This window comes from Squalius cephalus, assembly GCF_949319135.1.
Source record: "Squalius cephalus genome assembly, chromosome: 17".
NCBI classification, from domain to species: Eukaryota; Metazoa; Chordata; class Actinopteri; order Cypriniformes; family Leuciscidae; genus Squalius; species Squalius cephalus.
Genome location: NC_137138.1, coordinates 17,590,157 through 17,613,495, shown reverse-complemented (window position 1 = coordinate 17,613,495; position 23,339 = coordinate 17,590,157). Strand labels below are relative to the sequence as shown.

The 23,339-nt window shown below is 37.3% G+C and overlaps 1 protein-coding gene across 1 annotated transcript; it reads right to left on the bottom strand.

Moving 5' to 3' along the window:
* Window positions 1-369: 369 nt before the first annotated feature.
* On the bottom strand, window positions 370-23,327 carry ddx10 (DEAD (Asp-Glu-Ala-Asp) box polypeptide 10). Its single transcript, XM_079847374.1, has 18 exons — window positions 23,022-23,327; window positions 22,442-22,502; window positions 22,229-22,359; window positions 20,249-20,407; window positions 20,026-20,146; window positions 19,437-19,626; window positions 19,200-19,326; window positions 18,110-18,272; window positions 17,819-17,903; window positions 16,835-16,936; window positions 16,241-16,328; window positions 15,846-15,934; window positions 15,174-15,504; window positions 13,759-13,878; window positions 13,518-13,682; window positions 9,505-9,561; window positions 5,844-6,007; window positions 370-722 (listed from the first exon to the last, which is right to left on the bottom strand). Exons 1-18 carry the CDS (start codon window positions 23,208-23,210, stop codon window positions 512-514), a joined length of 2,553 nt encoding a protein of 850 aa, XP_079703500.1. The 5' UTR covers window positions 23,211-23,327; the 3' UTR covers window positions 370-511.
* Window positions 23,328-23,339: the final 12 nt, after the last annotated feature.

Sequence of the window (23,339 nt, the reverse complement as noted above, 5' to 3'; positions counted from 1 at the left end):
AACCAAAGTTTTCTTAGAGAATCCTCCATTTCCAACAGAAATGAGCGAGAGTAAATCACACATTTAAGTGACGGTTCAATGTGACAGGAAGGCAATATTCAAACCAGAAATAATGAGAGCAGTTTAACAGTAATAGGTTATAGATGACACCTGGGACTTCACAGTGGTTCTCTATCAGGATTGGCATCAGCTGCGCTGCTTTTTTTGCTTCACTGCAAAACAGGAGTTTTTAGGTAATTTGAGGCTGTCTGGCAAGATGCCACATGAGAATTCAATTCCTGTCTTGAGGAGGAGAGGATGTAAAGAAGGGAAGAGGCAGGAAAGGAAATTATAACCTGCACACTCACAATAAATCACATAAAGATATGTGCGGCACTGAATATTAAAGTTTCCATCGCAATCAGGAAAATTTTATTAGTAAAGGGGCATTCTTAATATTCAACATACAATTACAATGAATAAGAAACTCTGAAGGGGAAGATGGGTACAGGAACCTTTTGTTCCAAAGGAACTAGCTGCGACTACCCAATAAATGTAACACAAGCTGCTCGTCTTCGGCCAGCGACAGGCCAGTGTCCAGAGGAGCTGCTGTGGACTCCTTCCTGGGCTTCTTCCTGCCCACCTGTGTCTGCTGTACTTCATCATCACCATCATCATCATCATCATCCTCACTGCTGTCGCTGCTGAAACTTCTCTTCCTGCCACCATGGTCTGATGAATCGCTGCGAAGACAAAGATAAAACGAGGGTTAATGTAAAGATGTGAAAAACAGAATAGAAGGGAAAGACCGGCTATATATACAGGGGAGAGTGGGGTAAGATGTGCCAGCGGTGGAAAATGCACACATTCAAATTCAAGTACATTTTCCACTTTATGTAAAATGAGTTTTTCCCGAAAGTCTTTGTTATATACACTATCATTCAAAAGTTTGGGGTCAGTAAGATTTTTCAATGTTTTTGAAAGTGTCTTGCGCTCACCATTTTGATCAAAAATACAGTAAAAACTATAATATTTAAAAGAATTTAAAAGTAAATGTAATTGATTCCTGTGATGGCAAAGTGGAGTTTATTTTTTATTTATTTTGTAGATTAAATTGTTTTTAATTTTCAGCAGCCATTACTTCTTTCTTCCGTGTCACATGGTCCTTCAGAAATCATAAAGGATCATCAGAAATCAGCTGATTTTGTGCTCAAGAAATTCTTTTATTACCAATGCTATTTAACATTAATATTTTTATTATGAACGTTAAAAATGGCTGTGCTGCTTATTATGTTTGTGGAAACCACGCTAAATTTTCTCAGGATTCTTTAAAGAATGGAAAGTTCAAAAGAACAGCATTTATTTGAAAAAGAAATATTTTATAACGTTTTAGATGTCTTTATTGTTAAACAATTGAATGCCTTCCTGCTGAATAAAAGTATTAATCTCTTAAGAATTTTATAAAAAAAAAAAAAAAAAATCCTACTGACCCCAAAAAAGTTAAAAAGGTAAACACTAAAAACATTTTAAGAACCTACCTTGACATTTTTTTTTTTTTAAATTTCACATTAAAATATTCTGAATATCAAAGAATGTTCATCTATCTATAAATTACAGAAACGTCTGTCTGTCTGTGTGTGTGTGTGTGTGTGTCTGTTCCTCGCAATTTTTTAAGATTTATTATAAAAACGGATTATTTTTTCCCAAAAATGCAATAAATTCATGACTTTTTTTTTTTTCAAAATGCAATTAATCCATTGAATCAATATAAAGTTATTTTTGATCATATTTCCATCGCAAGAAATATCTCCTGAACTTTTTTGACGGCGATCAGCTCACAAAAACTGATTTTGCACGGGCACTTTGCACTGCTCCCTGAATCGAGGTGCTTATTCATTTGTGGATGTTAACTGAATCTGTAAGTCAGCTATGCTGTTTACTTCTGAATATTATATTTCATTCTGGTGCGCTTAACGCTATCGCTACTGTGTAATAGTAGCCTATGCTATTCACCAACTAAACATATCCTATTCAATGCGTTCACAGTCTCTTTCACGAGCATTTGTAGTTGCCTATTCACAAACTGTTTGCTCAAGCATAGCGTTTTCTCGGAGTTCACTGTGTGCTTTTTACCATGCACAAATAAAAATGTCACTGAACTTTTGCTGTGTAATTGTAACAATGAGCACACACCAAACCAACAATTACTAAAAACACACACAAAAACTGATTTTGCACGGGCATTTTTTGCACTAGTACTTTTAATTAAAAACACCTTGCTTTAAAAAAATTCTGCTTTTTGAGAAGTCTAATTTGAACGGCTTTACCTTCAAGATTCTGTCTTTTAATGTCAGTTTATAGGAGACATTATATTTGCTTTATATTTTGCTTTACCTCCATCTCCTACTTGCAAACACAAAAGATCCTGTGATGTGCTGCTCTTACTTGATCTTTTAAAACAGTGTTTGTAAAAGCAATAATTTGAGATGCATCTGGGAGGCGTTGACAATTCCAACCATCAACATGCATCTAGAGGTAAAGGGCTTTTTCAATGTACCGGCTCATGTGGGTGACCTTGATAGCCAATGCAAACAATTCCCAACTTAATTAAACGAGTTAAGGCTAGAATGATGCACTCATGCACATCCAGGGCAACGAATACTATTAAAGTCCTGTCAAGAGACTTTTGAGGTGTGAAAAGCAGTCCTCTGGTCTGATTTATAGCAAGAACCAAAAATTCATCTATTTTATAATGGAAATGTTATTGGACTTTCACTAGAGCTGCACAATAAATTGTTAAAAGCTTTAAAAGCTGGCGTGCTAATGCGTGCCAGGGCCAGTCGCGTTTCCACTGTCACTTCCGGGGCTTGATTGGGCCTCGTCGGGGCTAACGTCCAGGGTTTTTTGTCTCGCCGAATACCATGGTCCAAAGCGGGCCATGCAGAGTGGTTACGAACACAGGCGGAAATGATCCGAGTCTTGAAACGTCAGTGCCGCAGATGATTTCAAATACAAGCTAACACATTTGCGTATTTGTGCCCGAGTTATGATCTAGTAGGGATCTCATCTAAAGTTGGTTCTGCACAGCTTTTCTACATAATTAAACCGTGAAGAAACCAGGAAGGACGACAGATCAGCACAGAATTTAATTAAGTTAGAGGGTCTTAAATGGTTCTAACTCAATTACATGAGTTAAGACTTGAATTGTGCACTCATGTATATCCAGGACAACTAATATCATTACAGGTCTGTCCAGAGACTGTGCAGAGACCACCTGGAGGTGGGAAAATCTATTCTCTGGTCTTTAGCAGTCAGGGTTGTATCTAGTACACATCATTAAGCTGTTAAGGGCTTCTGGTCTAACAGAGTTTTAAATCACAGGCTATGTCCAGCCAGCTCAATGACTCAGGAATAGGGATGTGCAAAACTATGTCTTCAAAATCGACTAGCTAAATAAAGCACCTCTGGTATATATATATATATATATATATATATATATAAAAAAAAAGCAATTATACAAAAAATGCACTATTGGTTTTTAAATATTTCTATATTCAAACTCTATTTAATAATTATGTACAACAGTAGATCATTTGCAATCGTCAATCTCTTTCCAGTTCAACCTATAGCATGAGTTTGGTGCGTGGCTGCTGTTTCAGGCGGAGCCAGAGGGTGTTTAGCTGGTGTGGGACCATGGCTGATATTCAACTTCGGTTACATAAGTGCAAGCCAAATTTTGCTCTGTTTAGACCTTCAAAGATCAGGTCATGAACACATCAAAGAGAACAGGGCATTGCGATGCAACGCGCTACAATGGACACTTCAATGTCATACAGCATCATCATGCACCCATTCAGAAAGACAAATGTTCCAGTTTATATTGTTTACTTTGATGTTTCCAGTGTAGACCGCCTCAAACAGTTGTGGAGCATAATGTCAAAAAATGTGCCCGGTACAGATACGTTGGATGGGTTTATTACAAGCGAGACGCTCGTGTTCGCTCTAGAGAGAGTGTTAGTCTTACTTATGGCACATAGCAACACAGCTAAAAGTATCCCTAAAATGTTGGACCGTTTATTGAAAGTATCCGTAAGAGCTGCACCTGTGATGTTTGAGTTGACGCACGAAAGGAGTGCAACTAGTGTCGAGAAACTACATGTGTTACCTTTAAAACCTCTTGTTATGCCATTTAAGATGTTTCTGAAAAAGAAAAACGAACTACTTTTTATTTACACGTATTCCTAAATACATTTTACAGTTCTTCACTCACCTATTTTTATTTGCAAATACGAGTGAAATGCTGAGCCCTGTAAATTATGACAGAATGTTTTATTTTGGGTGAACTATCAGTTTAGGAACACTGTACATTCGTTTAATTTCGATTATTCGTGCAGCCCTAGTTGTTGGATCCCCTCTGTTAACTGCTGTGACAGGATCAATGAGTCAGTCAGTTAAACTTGAGAATTAATTACTGAGAAGAGAGTCGTAAATGAAAGACCAGATCAACTGATTAATTTACAAACACTGATGCTTTTCACATGAACCTTCTTCATAAACTGACCAATCATTTATTTCATTGTAACTCAGGATTCATTGAGTTGCACTCTCCCTTTAAGAAATATTCCCAAAGACTTGTACAGCATCATGCTATTCTGGATGCAAAGTGCTGGCAGGGGCAGAGGTGAGACAGGGCCAATAAGATCCCATTAGATTTATGGCAGGGGGGTATCTGTCAAGACAGCAAAGCAGGAAGACAGGAACCGCAACAGGAAAGAGCTCAGGGTTAGTGATGCCTCTGGCTCCAGTCCCGAACAACAGCCTTCGATATGACGGAAGAGAAAGTGGTTGAGTGAGCCAAAGGAAGAGGAAGAGAGAGAGATTTATCAGATTTACAGCGCCGGAGCCTCTCTTGCATTCGGTAAGTGTAGCCATGCAGTAAACACCCCGCACCAAGTCATTAATCAGAGCCACTGCTCCTGTCTATGCCGTATCACCTGCACCGTTACACCAAGAGTGTTTGTGTGTCGGCGAGCGTCCTAATGTGCGTACATGAATGACAGAAAAACAGAGACATAAAGGTGCAGGCCGACAGATGGAAAGATCGACGCCAAAGGAGAACAGAGGACGTGATCAGGCTTTACAAAAGAGACAAAAAGCGAGTGTTAGAAACAAAGGGTGAGAGTGCCAAAAAAAAAAAAAACATAACGTATGGTCCTACCTCTCACTTTAAATCTGGATGTAATTATGCATTTTATAGATTATCTACAGACAACTAAAGGATTAGTGCTTAATGCTGCCATGGGGAAAATGAATCATCATGATTCATTTTCCCCTATAGAGGGATTCCTCCTCTGAGAGGCAATTCTGCAGCGGACCTCAGTACAAAAAGAACACCGGATCAGCATGCCTGAGCCTAATCGAACGCTACAAACTCAATACAAGCAGAGAGAGCTGAGAAAGCCGAGGCGGTAATTAAGTATCAGAAGAATCAATTCCTCATTTCGGAATAATTACGGCCTCGTGATGTGGTGTCAGACTGATTGGCTTGATTTACCAGTGTAATGGTTTATCCACTAACACAAAGCAGTGCGTACCCTTTGCAATGCAGTGATGATGGGAAAATATGATATTTGGTTCCACTCTCAAATATAGGGATTCAATTAGAAGCTGTACACAATTAGAAACTTCATATTTTAGAGGATCAATATCAGTTAGGCCATGTCCTGTGCCTTTTTAGTGCTCCAAGCTTTCCACAAAAAACTCGATCGGCTTTCATTGAGATGAATTTCAGAGCTTTAAAATGCAGCACGACCTTTGAAAATGATGAAAGTCATTCATGTTGTTCACAAAAGCTTCATTCTTACCCATCTTCCTTGGAGGAGGACTCAGATTCACACACTTTGTCAGGGTCAGGAAGGGTGCTGGGATCAAATTCTTCATCAGCACCTGACAGATACGCTACCATCTCTTCATCATCATCATCATCCTCATCCTCGTCATCAGGAGGAGCAGCTGCTTTGTTTTTCTCCTGTGTAACAGAGGAAATTTGTAAATTTCATGCTGTTTTTTTCAGATTTATACTTATACTCTGTATTTATACTTATGTGGTATATTACATGTTATCTTTTGCAATTAATATTTTCTTTCACATTCACACTTTTGGGATTTAGCCTGATTACCCTTAATGCTTAAAAATACAACGCTTAATATAGGTTTAATCAGGGTCAAAAATGTTTTGTGATCCCATTTGTAGTCAAAAATGCATGTTGCCATTTTGCATTTTTGCATAAATACTGATGTGCCCTGATGCATGCTGAAGGATAGCCTACTCGCCTATAAAAAAAAAAACATTGTGCAAAAAAAAAAAAAAAAGTGCAAAAATTTTACTTTTAGAGGTACCAACAGCTTCTGACTGGAGCATTACATTAAAGGGACAATTTATCTGCCCCTAAATGGTGCATGATATCGGCTTTAGAGAGTAGACTACTATGATAAGTACATTTAGAGATAAGTTACAAAGTTGTCCCTTTAAGGGTATTGCCCCAGTGATTAAGCTGTTGTACCCCTAAAGGTAGAATTTTTGTACATATTTTCTGAGAGCGTATTCGAGTCCAGCTGAGCAACTGCCTTTGAGATAAAGGCTAATGCTAATGGATAGATCTCTCCATGTTTTCTAGACCTTCTTGTGGCCATAGGGAGTACTTCTCATCCTCTTCAAGGGACACCACCTCTCCCTAAATAGGTCCACTCTTTGATCATTTAGAACCAAATAGTGTCCATTTTTCTCAGTGGTAGCGGTGAAGGAATCAATTCCAGCTCTGTCTTTGTTCTTTAAAATTTCCAAGAACCTAACAAATCTGACCCTGTGCCGGCAACAAACAAGTTTATTTTCCCACTGGCCTGCTCCACCTTCAGACTAACTTGTGCCCACAGGCAAGCTTCTTAAACCTGGCACGGTGTGTCTGACCCTGTGTTCTGACCTTTTCTTCTTTACTTTAGTTTAGGTAAGACATAGAAAAACGAATAGCTGTGGCCAGACAGTCATTTCTTTCTTTCTTTCTTTCACAAAACCCCCATAAATCTACACCCACACTGTGTACATTCAAATAAATACAGTACTACGCACAGAATTTTTTTTCTGCGTCAATCATGTATTGTAAAATAAAGCATACAAATTGAACTCTGGTTGGTCACTTCACATGTCAGTTAGACAATGTCTTCCTGTCCAAGTTGGGTGGCACTTGGACTGAATAATATACAATGTAGACCAACCTTTTGCCGTCAAAATTTTGGTTACAGGGGACTGTGTATCTGTGCTTGGACCTGATAAGGGGTCTGTTCAGGTACAGGATACTCAGCATTCAGCAGTGTTTCTGCCTGTGCTCTCATCTAATCGTGCTTTGTAAGACCCATTTGAATTCTGCTGACAGACCTGCGCTTTGAACAGACGCATCTATGTGCACTGAATAACGCCAGAGTATGAGAACAGCCAAAAACGGCTGTTAGTATAAAACTCTCTGGAATAAAGCAAGAACTTCAAACAAAACTAGAGCAGACAAAAAGAAAAGGAAAATTAAAATATACAATAAATAGTATACTACCATTCAATGTCTGAGGTCAAAAAAGAAAGAAAGAAGTGTATACTTTTATTCAGCAAGGATGCAATTGACCAAAAGATATTTATAATGTAACAAATTATTTCCTATTCATCAAAGAAACCTGAAACAAAATGTATTGTTTCCACAAAAAAGGCAGCAAAACTGTTTTTAATAGTAATAAGAAATGTTACTTGAACATTTTTGAATGATTTCTGAAGGATAATGTGACACTGAATATTGGAGTAATGGCGAAAATTAAAAAATTTTTTTTGAAAAAATTAAATTAAAGGCACAGTATGTAAGTTTCGCCGCTAGAGGTTGCTTATTCAAAACAAATTTGTAGCTTGACGCTGTGAATGAGTGTGGAATCATGGTGGTTGTTGTCTTCCCCTCCACAGCCGATGGATAGGAATCCGACGGTCTCGGGCAGAAATCATGTTCATGGGTGAGCTAAGGTAATTAAGTTTTATTAACAAATGGTGGTATGAAGCAGGATGTGCTGAGAGCCGAGGGAGCGAATGCTACTGAATGAGATCTGCGAGAAACAGGTATCTGAGCTTTTATTATGCTTATGCTGCAGTTGGCCACTTCCGCTCTTTTCGTTGTGTATGTGGGGTAACGCAGCTCTGTTTTACATTGTTCTGTTTTACATTTGAGTGTGTTGCAAGGTCAAAAAAATATATAACACTAGTGGTTTTTGGATATTTAATCTAAAAATCTTACATATTGTGCCTTTAATAAATTATATATTTAAAATATATTCAGAGAAAACATTTATTTAAAATTGTAATAATATTTCAAAATAGTACAGATCTTAAGAGTATTTTTAATCAAATAAATGCAGCCTTGGTGAGCAGAAGAATTTCAAAAACATTAAAAAAAAATTACAGACCCCAAACTTTTGAATGGTAGGCTATATATAAGCTGTAAATAGTGGATTCAGGCATTACATTACTGTTACAAAAATTGAATTCTGAATTATAAAAACATTATTTCGATTTATTTAATATTTAATACAAGAGGGATTTCTGGTATGCTGGTCAGATAGATGCTGTCAGAAACATTTTAATATCCAATATTGGCTCGAACATATATTATATATAGCCTAAATCAGTATCAACAAACTAAAAAAAATAAGCTGACATCGGTATATACTGTGTATCTCTAAAATAAATAATATATTCACTACATACATTTCCATGATGTTTTAAAAAATGTATTTAAAAATGTGCTCTTTCTGAAAAAAAAAAAAATATTTTGGAAAGGTAAAACTGAGCATTTTGAAGAGAAGTTTTCAGTAAACAGATGGTGTGATATTAATGAATATCTCTGTGATGACTGCGACCGATTGAACAACAAGACTCTGAAAGGTCCATCTATTTCCTCAAACGTCTCGAGCACCAAAAGAAGCGAAACTGACAGGAAATGAAGCAGCACTGCTATCTGTAACAGCGTATGTTGTCAAAAGGGTGATTCAATAGCTCTCTAAATTAATCTGGACTACTCATAACGATGGACAGATCGACCACCAGTCAGGCTGTTAAGTCGAAGGAATGAATGAATGAATGCTAAAAGAGCGCTGAGATTCATTGTTAGGGAGGTGATGAATAGTCTTGAGTTCTTGGACAGTCCGCTGCATTGATCAGATGACAAACGAGAGGAGAGCAGCAGCTGCATTTCCATATGGATGCGCAGAGCTCAATCCCCCAGCGAGGACAGGCAGAGAGAGATGGGACACATGACAGCTGCCAGCCTATGAATTATGGGCTGTCTGCGGGGGGGGAAAGGCCAGAGACTGAGGGGCATCTCTACCCTCTGACTCCCTGTGACATGAATTCCTCATTTCACAACACAACCAGCACTCATCATTAATATCTAAATAGATGTAACAGCTTTCCGAGATGACTTAGAGATCCGGTTGACATACCTCTTTTTGCTGTTTATTCGCTTCCCTCCGAGCTGCTTTCTCCTTCAGTCTTTTCTCCTGTTCAAAATAAGAGATAAAAGAAACAGACTTAATAAAAAGCTGCACTATACTCAGATTTGGTCATGGCACAATCTCATAAACATGTCAAACAGCCAGAGGTGGAGATTATTACAAACGACTCAATTTAACTTTAGTGCTCTGCATTTCTTTTGGAGAGAGATTGAAGAGGACTGGATGTTTATCTTGTGTCACTTTGTAATATGAAGGGCGTCTGGACTGTCAGACACAACTATACACATTACTAGTGAGTCACAGATGTCTGGGATACGGGAAATATTTAGAGGTTGAGGGTTGAATAGAAATCAGAAAGCTCAGTGTGTAATAAAACCAATGTCAAGTGCATTTCATTGGCTTTTCATTACCTTCGAAATGTCAAATGAGGCTAAATGTGGAATCATATCCATCGGTTCACTTGGATTCATCATTGAACAAATATCAGTGCCACATCACTAAAGTCAGATACAGCGGTAGTTTGCCATTAAATATGTCTAAATGTTTTGGATAAAATATTAAACTAATACTTTTTAAAGACAGATATCATTAGTTAGATCACTTTTATCAAAACATTTCAAATAATTTCACTACAGATATTATCATTTTTTGCCATGTTCCTGGGTAAGCTTTTATGGTAAATTGATTTTTATTTATTTTTTTATAATTAATTACTAGGATTTACCCGTGTACTCAGATTCATTTTCCAACCAGTCAGCCTTTGGTATTTTCTCTTATTTTTACTATGGTATATTTTATTAATAATACAAGTTAAATGATCAAATACATATATAATAATAATAATAATAATAATAATAATAATATAGCTGCAAGCAGCAATTATCGGGGCCAAGCACAAAAAGGAACAATGTGACGCAAGCAATAAGCAGTTAAAGATGTTTTTAGATTATTTTAATAATCTAACAAATACAAATCACTGTAATATGATTAAATTGCTTATCACTAGACCAATAGGTGGCGCTGTTATCTAATTGTTATGGTGTGGTCAGTGTGAGGTGACCAATATGCTAAGTTTGGTGTCAATATGCCAAATTGTTACAGCCGCAGAATTAGTTTGGCATCATGCCAACAAATTTGATGCATTACTCGAGAACGGATTGGTCTATCGAAAAGCTTTTGATAACTTTTTGCCAACATGGTTTGAAGATAATCTGAGCCAATTTTGGTGAAAATCAGACCAACGGTCTAAGAGTTCGAAAAAGTAGAATTTCAAATTGGCGGACAGCAAGTTAGACCAAATATGCTATAATTGGTCTCACTATTCTTGGCATGACCCAATGAATCTATCAAGTTTAATTAAAATAGGCTAAATTAATAAAAAGTTATTAGCATTTTTGGAAATGTCATAACTTTTGACCACGATGTCTTAAAACTGAGTAAGCTCAGCTTTTTGGTGTATCAAAAAGCTTTTGATAACTTTTTGCCTACATGGTCTGAAGAGGATCTCATTCGATTTTCATGAAAATCTGAGCAACTGTAAAAACATACGGAGAGCAGCAGCTTTCTTTTCTGCTCTGATAGCCCCAAGAAACTCAGAGTGTGTGTTAGAATCAGGAATGATGAGAGAACATGCTTGGTGCTTGGTACTTGGGTCCTCAGCCGACAAATCCCGTCTGGCTAGCGCACTTCCCATTTATGTATTAAATCAGTAGGTGGAGAGTGGGCGGTCTTTTGTGGCTGTGTGAACGCATTTGACCTCATGAGCGTTTCCACCAAGACAGCAATCTGGTCTAATGCGTTTTCACCTCTGGAAGTGGTCAAAAGTGGACAAGCTCAAAACGTTTTAGACTCCGTTTACACCTGTATTAGTGTCTTCCACTTGTGATCCAATCGACCAAAAAGCCTTAATATCAGGTGTAAACAGGTTCTTAGACATGCCATTAGTATATATAAAAAAAGTTATACTTAATAAAGTTTAAGCATGAGCTTGACCAGAGCATACCTGAGAAAGCCATAAATAGTTCACTCAATAAATAGGTTAACATCCACCCACAGATCCACAAGGAAACTGTGGTACTTTTTCATAAAAAAATGGCAGAAATTTGATAAAAAAAAAAAAAAAAACTTACGAGGTCTAAAGACTAAGCCTACCCTTAAAGTTAGACAAAATTAGACTACCCTTAGAGTTGCTGACACGTCACATATGCAGCAAAACCCATCAGCGGTTTTAAAGGGACAGGAAAAAGTTTAGGCGTTATGTTAGTCTCTGAATCTAACAGGGCTCAGTTACAAATGCTATTCTGCTTGAGTAATAAAGACTCCATGAGAGAATATGAAAAAAACCAACAACAAAAAAAACCACCAGCGTGTCTGATTAATGAGCATGTGCACGTATCTGATGGATTACTGGGTAGCTGCCTCTCAAAGTCTATGACAGCACTATGACTAAATAAATTAGAATGATTGGGCTTTTCACAGGAACTTTCACAGACACACGAAAATGTCTTCTGCGTTCTGCCTCGTATCTTTCAGAGAAAAAAAAAATCAACAAAAGAGGAGTTTTTACTGTATGCCAGTCTTCATGTCAGCACTTGACAGTACTGGCAGGAGAAATTGGCAGGAGAGACTGGCACCAACATGGTTTTATTTTAGTTTTTGCTTGGCTGAGAAGTGAAAGACATAAAAATGTACTATCCTGGGTTGACATGAACAATAACATCTCTTTTAAAATATTCTGATATTTTAATATTCATGGCCAATTAAAGTCAGTGTAAAATGAGTTTGCAACCCTTTTTAATAACACAATTCCGAAATAGTATATTCGATGAGACAAAATTTGTAAAAAAAACACTTTATCTTATCTATTGGCAATACAACCTGACCAGATATTATAACATTGGCTAAATAGCTGTTTGGCTACTGGGGAACATTGTTGTATCAGAGATTATGCAAAACAATGGTTTATTCATTGAAATGACGTGGCAAAAAAAAAAAAAAAGGCATTACATCTTATTTCACGCTAGGGATGTGCCGAAGCCTAAATACAAATTCAGGCATGGAAAATGAATAAACCATTCTACAGAGCCTCTAAAGGGACATTATTAGGCTTGCTGTGGTAGTCGGTTACAGTACATCAGATTTAACTTATCACGTGAAGATAGTAAGGAGGGAGGATTTGGTGTGCAACAGATCCTGAGTGTAATTGACAAATATCTTACCTTGAAAATATTATAAAACCCTATACAAAGGGTTTAAATAATAATTTATTATACTAAATTTACTTCCTCAAAATGAATAAATATGTAATCTTTTAGAAAACATTTAATTTTGATTGATTTTATTTTAAAAGATTTATTTAGCAATTTAAATGTTTATGATTTAATGAAATATTTGTTTTTATGTCATCATTATTTTAGGACACTAACTTTAGGCTTTAACTGTAATGGAAAAAGGCCAGTCCTCATCTGTGTCCAGGTATAGAAATATATCCCATTATTTTTGTGCTTTCTCATTGAGCAACACACTCCCAGGATCGATTCCAAAAAAAACCTAATAAACTGAAAACTGCATCAGACATAAACCAGGGATGTGCTTCACCAAACTTGACTCTTAACAAGAAAACACTCTCCACTGGAATGTTGCAAATAGTGTAATTTTGCCAGAGAGAAATCCTTTAAAAGCTTGTCCAATACTCAGAACTACAGTAATAAGTCAGAGGCCCAATCTCGAGCACTGATGCCTGGAGCTTGAAGCCACTCTGCCTGCACAGGTATCTCAGTTATTTTCGATCTGCCTGAACCTGCGAGAGCACAAGCCACAGGGCCAGAGTGTCTTTTCGATTGCCCATTGCCCTCAGCTCCTTCAATATTACTTTAATCTGAACACCTGGAGCTGAACACAATGAATTAAAGGCCTCTCTGAATCATTTTATTGAAGGAGGAGCCACATGGACTTGGCATGAACCAGGAGGATGGAAAATATGATGGTACAGTTAATCTCACCCTGTGTTTCTCCTGGATTTTACGGCGGTACTCGATCTTGTCAAACTCCTGGTCTTCTCTGCGGAGTCGCTCTTTGGCTGCTTCCACGTTAATGCCAGAAATCTCTTCATCCTCCTCTTCATCTGGTACCATGGTCCTTTGCAGTGGAGGCCACTGCTGCACCTCCTGCACACATATATCACAGTTCATTTACACTGCGTTTCATGACTATCACTCACATATGAGTTCTGATAATACAAACCTTTCCCTCCTCAGTGAAGATCTTCTTAGTGTTGACCTTTAAGTTTCTTTTATATATTTTCTTTGCATCTTTGAATTTGGACTCCTTTTGTCTGTTATTCTTGGAATTAGCATCTGAGCCCTAAAGAAAGAAAAAACATGTTTTACATAACCATTAGTAATCATAAAAGCTGTCTTTTCAAACTCCCTGGAGCCAAGATTAAACCCACTGAAAACGAGAATTCATAAAGGAGCTCCGAAAGCAGTTCTTTCAATCAGGGCATTGACACCCAACACCACTCCACAGACACTATCACTTTCTCCTTCGCGGTCATTAAAGTTGAGTGCTGATGAGATGTGAAAAGGTTCAGATCTTGAAGAAAACCACTTTCCACTTAACTCCTCTGAAAACTCAAAAAAGGTACTTGCTCATTTGCATTTCTGCACAAACAGCCTTTAGCCTGATCACATCATTTTGAAAAAAACTATAGATGCAATAGTATATCTATAAAAATTTAAATAAAATCATTTACATGGTTCTGACTAATCAATATATATTGAAAAATTGAAAAAAGCTACCAAAAGATGATCAAAGACGTTCGATTATTGTGAAAGGAGTAAATTGAATTGATATAAAGTGTCTTTAGAACTGTAAATATTGTTTTATGTCAATATTTTAATCTGTTTTATTATTAAATATTATATACATCAGTACGGTTTTTAATGTAAAAAGTCTATTGTTTAAGTCTGTTATGCTCACCTAGGCTACACTTCTTTAAATAAAAATAAAGTAAAAACAATTCTGTGAAATATACTGTACTGCAGTATTTGATTGTGAAGCCTAAAGACAAATCAGGCAATTTCGACATGACTCACAGGTCCGCGTCTCTCATAAACTTGCCAGGTCTGCACAGGAGTCATGCTGTGTCTCGGAGGCATATTGAGAGAAGTGTTACATAATTTAGCATGTCCTGATATCTGCAGACCTACTGAAACAACAAGCTTTGAACGCAAAGTGCAGAGAACTTGAATAGAAGCCCTCCTGAATCACAATTCTCACACATCTCAATTCTTTTCCTCTTTTAGAGTCAAGGACGCTTTAGAATATGCAGGTTTACAGCTGAAGTGTATAATTTGTGATTTGGTATGATGCATACAGGAACATCCTGTTAAGATATAATAATGTATTTAGATTTTTCTGCATGGAAAAATGACTATTACTCTAATACATGGCCAAAAGTATGTGGACATTTCCTTCGAAGTAATAGTTTTAGCTATTTCCGTCACAATTATTACTAACAGGAGCATAAAATCAAGCATACAGTCATGAAATTTATTTTGAAATGGGACCCTTTACTGCTGCCAGTGGGCACAAAGCACAGACCATCAGAAATGTGGAATAACTGTAATGACACCAGATGTGTGTTGTTTATTTACCTCATCGTCTTGGCTTTCTTCATTGATACTGAACACGTCTTTACGCTTGACAGTCAGCAGGTCCAGATCGTCGTCGTCCTCTTCATTAAAGCCACATAGCAGAGCTGCAGGCTTTAATGTGTCCTCCTCTTCATCCTCCTCCTCTTCTTCTTCCTCAGACTGTGAGGACTGAGACTCAGCTTGTTGTCCTTCGAGTTTGGCTTTGAAGCTCTGCAGCTCATCTTCAGACTCGTGTCCTGCAGCACCGCTGTCGTCCTGCGCCGCTCCACTCTTTTGCTGCTGGGTCTTATTGAGGAACCGGACCCGTGGTGCCACCGCCAAACCCAATGACCTGACAGTGATGAGATCACACAAAAATGAAATTGAATGATCAAAATGCCTCTTTTTTTGGTTCTTTTATGAGAACCAAACTTTTTTTAAAGACAGTTTTGGCCAAAAAAAACAACCAAAAAGTTTATAATTTTAATTAGTTTTTGTGATTACGGATGAAAAAGATGTATTAAACGGTCTCTTTTCAAAGCAGATGGTGGAGGTTTCTTTTAGGAGGATTTAATTGCATAACAGTGACATCACTTTAAAGTACACATGCGTTTGTTCGAAGTAGACACATGCGCAAAAACATTTACACAGAAGACAGCTGGTACTGGGCATTACTTCACAGCATCCACTCACATGGCATATTCTGGGAGTTTGAGCTGGAAAACATCAAAGACATCCTTGTTCTTCATCAGATAGACTGAGCGGAGGTATGACACAAAACACTACAGTTGAGAGGAGGGGAAAAAATTGAAGAGGTATTATGGACGATAAAATCTGAAACCTTATCCCTGATAAACACATTAGTGAGAGTGCACAAGCAGGCGTTTCATGGCAGCAATTTGCCCGATTACATTTCACGCTGCTCATCTCTCTATAATAAGCCTCACAAAGCTCAGTCCCGAGCGTGAGGCAGACAATCAGATTATCCTAAAAGCATGGCTCTGCTCTACAGTATAACATCGACCTTCAGTGTTCGAGACGAGGTGTGACAGACTGCACAGGAAGTCAGGTCTCCTCTTTGACCTTACCCTCTGCGCCCGCTCCTTCTGGTCCATCTCCTGCGCCAGGAAGGCTTCCAGCTTCTGCTGAACTGACACCAACTTCTCTGGGTTCACTCTGAGAACGAATTAAAACAAACGATTAAGTCAATGGGCTTGTTTACACCTGGTATTACAATCTGTGTTCAAGGCAGGTATATATATATATATATATATATGTTTTTTTCTTATTTAATATTTTATATTATTGTATTATTTTATGTTATTTTTATTATATTTTATACAGTGTCTGATAATGAAATATATGTAAATGAATAAAGGTAGATCATGTAAAGAACACAAATTGATATCTCAGATACTCAACTACAGTAAAAACTAATAGCAAACATAAAATCAGGCTGGTGGAGACTGCAGTTTCATTCTCTCAGCAGATATCACTGATCATAATGATCACATGAATTAAGCTGCCATATTTTGTTCTCAGCATGCACATGACTTCCTCCTTTCTTCACAAAGACCACGCATTCAGTCTCTGCATAATGCTGATGAACCAGCATCCAGAGAAGAAACAGTGCAATCTTATTTTCACTGTGCAATCACACAGGAAAGAAGAGCTGCACTCACTGGATTTTGTTAATGGGAACTTTTTTCTCTTGAAGCTGTGCAATCATGCCTTTTTCCTCCGAGGGCAACAGGATCAGAAGCGCCTCACCTTCCTCCTTATACCTACAGAGAAATAGACAGTTAAAAGGAATAATTGCACTCAAAACATGTCCTCTTTTCTTTTACACAGATATTAAGCATTCAGGTTTGGAACGGCATGAGTAAATGTCAGATTTTTTATTTTTAGGTGCACTATCCCTTTAAGGTCCCACTGGGTGGTCTGCTGCATTACAGGCCTCTCACACAAAGGTGTCTTTTTTTAAACACTCAGCTCTATGAGTGCTCGTGTTAAAGCTTTCTGCTGAGGATGGTGATATATGAAGGGGAGTTACTGAGGATATCGATTCCACACTGAAAAGACAAGTATAGCACAAAGAAAATAGACAGCTTTGGTGGATGGCAGGTGTGTGCTGTCTCGCTCTAAGCGTTGAGAAACTTGACATGTTTCTGTAGCTAGACTGTAGAGCCTAATACTTGCCCTCAAGGTGAAACTAACAAGTCAAGCCAGAGTCTAAAAATGGAACTCAATAGTTGGGCTGGCATTAATCCATCATGAGCAGTGTCAATAGACAAATCTGTACAGTGGTTGAATATGAATTGACTTGTATGTAACTTGTATCAGTGCAAGTGTCAGAAAACTGTTTATTTGAAGAATATATAAAACATGCTAGTGTGTTTGTAAGAGCATCAAGGGTTAAGAGCACATATAAAAGGACCTATAAATGTTATTTAAAACATTTGAAGAGCAGAATTCAAATTTCAACACTGTTTCCATATGTATTGAGAATATGGAAGTGATGAGGAACAGATCAAATCTGCCATCTAGTGTTACAGCTAAAACACTCTAGTGCAAATGCAGATTCCTGTTAAGATTTTTACAATGAGGTTTCAAAATGTAAGTGAGTACAGAATAAAACAGTTTATAATACAGAGTATCAGGGTTACCTGGCAGCTCTGCCAACTCTGTGAATGTATGTGTTTGCATCTTCAGGACAGTCAAACTGCAGCACCCAGTTCACAGCAGGGAAGTCTAGGACCAAAAACAAAATTTTTCAAATATGGCAGTCAATCAAACTGAATTCTTTGTAGGACATGCGGATTAATTAATACAATTTTAAACAGATATTCAAAAACATTTGTTGAGATTTGTAGTCAATCAACACAATAAATTGACAGCACTAGTTTCAGTCATTTAAACCAATATGGGCAGATGTCCACAGAACAAATTTCCATTACCAAGTCCTCTTGCAGCGATATCTGTGGCAAATAGGACTGCAGAAGTCTTGCGGACAAAGTCATTGTAAACCTCCACCCTCTTCATCTGCTGCTGTTTCCCATGCAAAGCAAGTACGGAGATACCAGGACGTAACCGGCAGAAGACCCGGAACAGATACTGAACCTGAACATAAGGAGAAAAAACAATACATCTCAAAAGAATGCAAATAGATCCTGAAAATAGATTTGGTATTAACCGTTTTAAAAGGAATATAAGTTATAACAGCACACACAATAATTCAACAATGTAACTGAAACACCTGAATTTAGACCATAATATTTTATTAGTATGGTGTAGGGCCTCTTTTTGTGCCCAATACATCATCAATTCAACTTGGGAAAAGACAGATACAAGTCCTTCACAGTGGCCAGAGAGATTTGGAGTCATTCCTCAGATCACTATGTGATGCTGGTGGAGGAAAACTTTTTTTTTGACTCGCTCCTCTAAAATACCCCAAAGTGACTATTTAGATCTGGTGACTGCGCAGGCCATGGGAGATTTTCAACTTCACTTTCATGTTCATCAAACCATTCTGTCACAAGTCTCGCTGTGTGCATTGGTTCATTATCATGCTGTTACATGGCACCCCCTTCAGGGTACAATGTTTGAATGGTTCGGTAGTCCATGGCCATCAAATACAGTAGGGAATGCCATGATATTGCAGCCCAAACCATCACTGATCCACCGCCGTGCTTCACTCTGGGCACCAGGTGTTAACCTCTTCAGGGCTTCTCCACACCGTAACTCCCACGTATGTGGGAAAGACAGTGAAGGTGGACTTAATATTGCGAAATAATATTTCACAATATAAGTGGTTTTATTGTATTTTTGATCAAATAAATGCAGCCTTGGTGGGTATAATTGCCTTCTTTCAAAAACATTTAAACCATCTAACCAATCCCAAAACTTTTGAACAGTAGTGCAAGTTATTTTTAAATAGTATTAAATTTACACAAATTCAAAAATACAATATTATAACAAATTTACAAAGTATTCTCTGAGAACATGCACAGTGATGTACTACAGAACAGAAATAGTTTGAGCTCTTACCTCTTTGCAACAGGCAAAGAAGACTATGATCTTCTTCTGAAGGTGACTCCTCAAAAATGAGAAGAGCATGTTGATTTTCTGGTGCAGATCACACACCACATAGTTCTGTTCCAGAGTTGCAGGAGTACTGCAGAGAAGATGTCAAAGAAGCCCATGATGTCAAAAAGCCACTGACATTAAGAGCAAGCTGACTGACCCAACTGACAACACAAATGACTATAAAAATCACGATCTTACCTGAACTTGGCCTGCTCATGGACCCACACATACTCTGGGTCCTTCAGGCTCAGTCTGGCCAGATCTTTGACAGACCTGGTCTGAGTGGCGGAGAAGAGAAGGGTCTGTCGTGTTTTCGGGAGGTTTTCAACAATGGCATTGAGTGTGTCAGCGAAACCCATGTCTAGAATCCTGTCGGCTTCATCAAGTACTGCCGTGGAAGAGGATGCATGTCATGTTAATGTTAAAATAATGGGATGAAAATGAGACCTGCACACATATACACCACAGTTGAAAAGTTTGGGGTCAGGATGCAGGGAATTGATTGAAAGTGACAGCAAAGACTTTTACATTGATATATAAGATTTCTATTTCAAATAATGCTGTTCTTTTGAACTCTGTATTACTCAAAGATCATGGAAAAATGCATCAAAATTTCCAAAACAATATTAAGCAGCACAACTGTTTTCAACATTAATATGAAATGTTTCTTGAGCAAAAAATCAGCATATTAGAATGATTTCTGAAGCACAATAATTTTTAAAAATCGTATCAACCCCAAACGTTTGAACAGAAGTGTATTCACAGCACCATCTAAACCTCATCTTACCAAGCATGTGTAGATTTGAAGCATGAAAGGTGGACGTCTCGTCCATGTGCTGCAGCAGACGTCCTGGGGTGCAGATAATGATATTTGTGCGATGGATCTTCTCTGATTCACCTTTCAGATCCTGCAGTCATTGACAAATAATAATCAATTATTACACAATAAACAAAACCTAGACACAAACATGCAAGAACCACGCCAAACACTAAAAACTAGCGAGGCACACCTTTCCACCAATTATAAGGCCTGCAGAAAATTCATGGTTCTTGCCGATCTTCCTCAACACCTCAAAGGTCTGATAGGCCAGCTCTCGGGTGGGAGAGATGATGAGAGCGCCGAGGCCGTCATCCGCTGTCCACTGTTCACGATACAAGCACTCCAAAACCTGGAGACAGTATTAAGAGAGGCTTCCAAATTAGGTTTGAATTCTGAGTAACACTGCAGAATGAAAAGTCTATCATCTTTTACTCATCCTCATGGTTCTCTAAAATGTTCATTACATATTATTTACATAAATATAACATGTTTAATATTATATTATAAATATTACACTATTTATAATATAATATTACACTATTTATAAAATAATGGGATGAAAATGAGACCTGCACACATATACACCACAGTTGAAAAGTCAAAAGTTTGGAATAATTATGTTATTTGAATGTTTATGAAAGAAGTCTCTTATACCCACCAAGGCCACATTTATTTGATGAAAAATACAGTAAAAACACTAATGTTGCCAAAAATGATTACAACATTTTTAAATGTAATTTATATATTTTAAAATGTAATTTATTCCTGTAGTACAAAGTTGAATTTTCAGCATCATTACTCCAGTCTTTAGTGTCACATGATCCTTCAAAAATCATTCTTATATGCAGATTTGGTACTCAAGAAACATTTCTTATTTTTTTCAATGTTAAAACAGCTGTGCTGCTTAATATTTTTGTGGAAACTGTGATACACCACCATTCAAAAGATTGGGGTAAGTAAAACAAAAAAAAAGTTTTATTCAGCAAGGACAAATTAAATTGATCAAAAGTGAAATTTATTATAAATAAATACTTTTCTTTTGAACGTTCTATTCAATGTATTCTTTCTATACAAAGAAAAAAGACATCAGTTTCCACAAAAATATTAAGCAGCAAAACTGTTCAAAATAGACAATATTAAAAACCACAATTAATAATTGAGCATCAAATCAGCATATTAGAATGATTTCTGAAGGATCATGTGACACTGAAGACTGGAGTAATGATGCTGAAAATTCATTGCCATCACAGGAATAAATGAATTTGAAAATGTATTAAAATAGAAAACAGGCCTTTTAAACTGTAATATATATTTCACAGTATTTTTTTCTGTATTATTGTTCAAATAAAAGCACAAGAGAATTATTTTAAAAACATTTAAAAATAAAAACTTAATTATTCCACTACCACCGGTAGTGTACATATTTCCCCCCCCAAAAAAAAATATATAAATCTAAAATAACAAATATTAATATAAACAATTTTTTTTAAACATTTTATACAATTGTGTCCATATTAACACACCTATTTAACAGTACACGTACTTACCTAAGAAAATATTGGGTTAAGCCGGTTAGGTTTTTGCGCAGGTTCAGGGTTAGTACCTAGTTATTAATCAGTTATTGCAGTTACTGTACATAGTATGTACATGGGGAACAGGACTCTAAAATGTGACCCTGGATCACAAAACCAGTCACATGTCGCACGGGTATATTTGTGGCAATAGCCACAAATACATTGTAAGGGTCAAAATTATAGATTTTTCTTTTATGCCAAAAATCATTAGGATATTAAGTAAAGATCATGTTCCATGAAGATATTTTGTACATTTCCTACCGTAAAGGTATAAAACATTTATTTTTGCGAGTGAATGCAGCACAATCGCGAACATAAATGGACAACTTTAAAGGTGATTTTCTAAATGTTTCGATTTTTTTGCACCCTCAGATTCCAGATTTTCAAATAGTTGCATCTCGGCCAAATATTGTCCTATCCTAACAAACCATACATCAATGGAAAGCTTATTTATTTAGCTTTCAGCTGATGTATAAATCTCAATTTAAAAAATGGACCCATGTGACTGGTTTTGTGCTCCAGGGTCACAAATAAAGAGCTACCGAATAATGTTACCAAGTTAAAACTACAACAAACCTCAGAGGTGTATTGCTTACCGGGATGAGGAAGGCCAAAGTCTTTCCAGAGCCCGTCTTTGCAGCACCAAGAACATCTTTACCTCGCAAAGCAAAGCCAATAGTCTGCCTCTGAATCTCTGTGGGCTGCCTGTACTGAGCCACAAGAAGACCTAAAGACATGATCAAGATCATTATTAAGGTCAAGAAGACATAAGTGAACGTATAAGCATGCAAATAAACAAGATTGCTCACCTTTCAGAGTCTTTTTTGAGAGTGGAAAATCAGAGAACTTAACAGCCTCTTTGGAATTGATCTAGGAAAACAGTTACTCATGTTAAAACCTGTTTTAAGATGGATTGGGTGTATTAGGACCTCAGAAAATATCAAACTGATGCATCAGATCAGATGTAGCATATAAAATGCAAGATGCAGACCACTGAAACACGTCTGAACACTTAACATGCTTAATCAAATAAATCCAAATCCTTGATACGTAAACATTTATAACAGTTATGTGTGTGTGGCCTGTTCTGTCCCAGGACCAGTGACTACTGACAAAATATGTTTATGTGAAGACTTGAGCTGAAAGGATGCCTGACCACTGACCAGATACAACTATCAGCAACACTTGAAGCATGTCCCACAATATCCTAAGGACTAGTAAGATTTGTGCTTGTCAACATTCCTCTTAAATAGTCCGGTTTACACTGTGACTGATCTGTCTGTCAAGCCAGATGTCACAACAGCTGCACAACAGGTAAATAAACACGTGGCAGCCCCTAGAAACAAGCATTAGACATCAGAAATGCTTCATAATAGATATATATCTTACCTCCGAGTATTTTTTCACCAGTCTCTGTATATTTTCTCTCTCCACCTCCCAGTCGCGTTTCTTCCTAGTGGTCTGTTGAGCTCGTTTGACTCTGGTTTTCGTTTTATCGTACTTCTTTTTCCATTTCTCAAAATTCTTCACAGGGTCATCGGTTACCTTTTTCTTCTCTTTGTTGTTTTTCTCACGCATTTTTACTCTATTTCGTAGACTAGGTAGTGTGTGACCGACGTAACAACACGTGAATGTTTACTTCGCGAGATGTTTTGCTCGCCGTGAGCGTTGCTGATTAAGTGAATCAGCGCCATCTGACGACCCGGG

Coding starts and splice junctions, on each gene's coding strand:
- ddx10 (XM_079847374.1), bottom strand. CDS start 23,210: ATGCGTGAGAAAAACAACAAAGAGAAGAAAAAGGTAACCGATGACCCT. Junction 20,408..22,228: donor CTTTGGCCTTCCTCATCCCG/GTAAGCAATACA, acceptor TACTGTCTCCAG/GTTTTGGAGTGCTTGTATCG. Junction 9,562..13,517: donor AAATCCAGGAGAAACACAGG/GTGAGATTAACT, acceptor TATTTTGAACAG/GAGAAAAGACTGAAGGAGAA.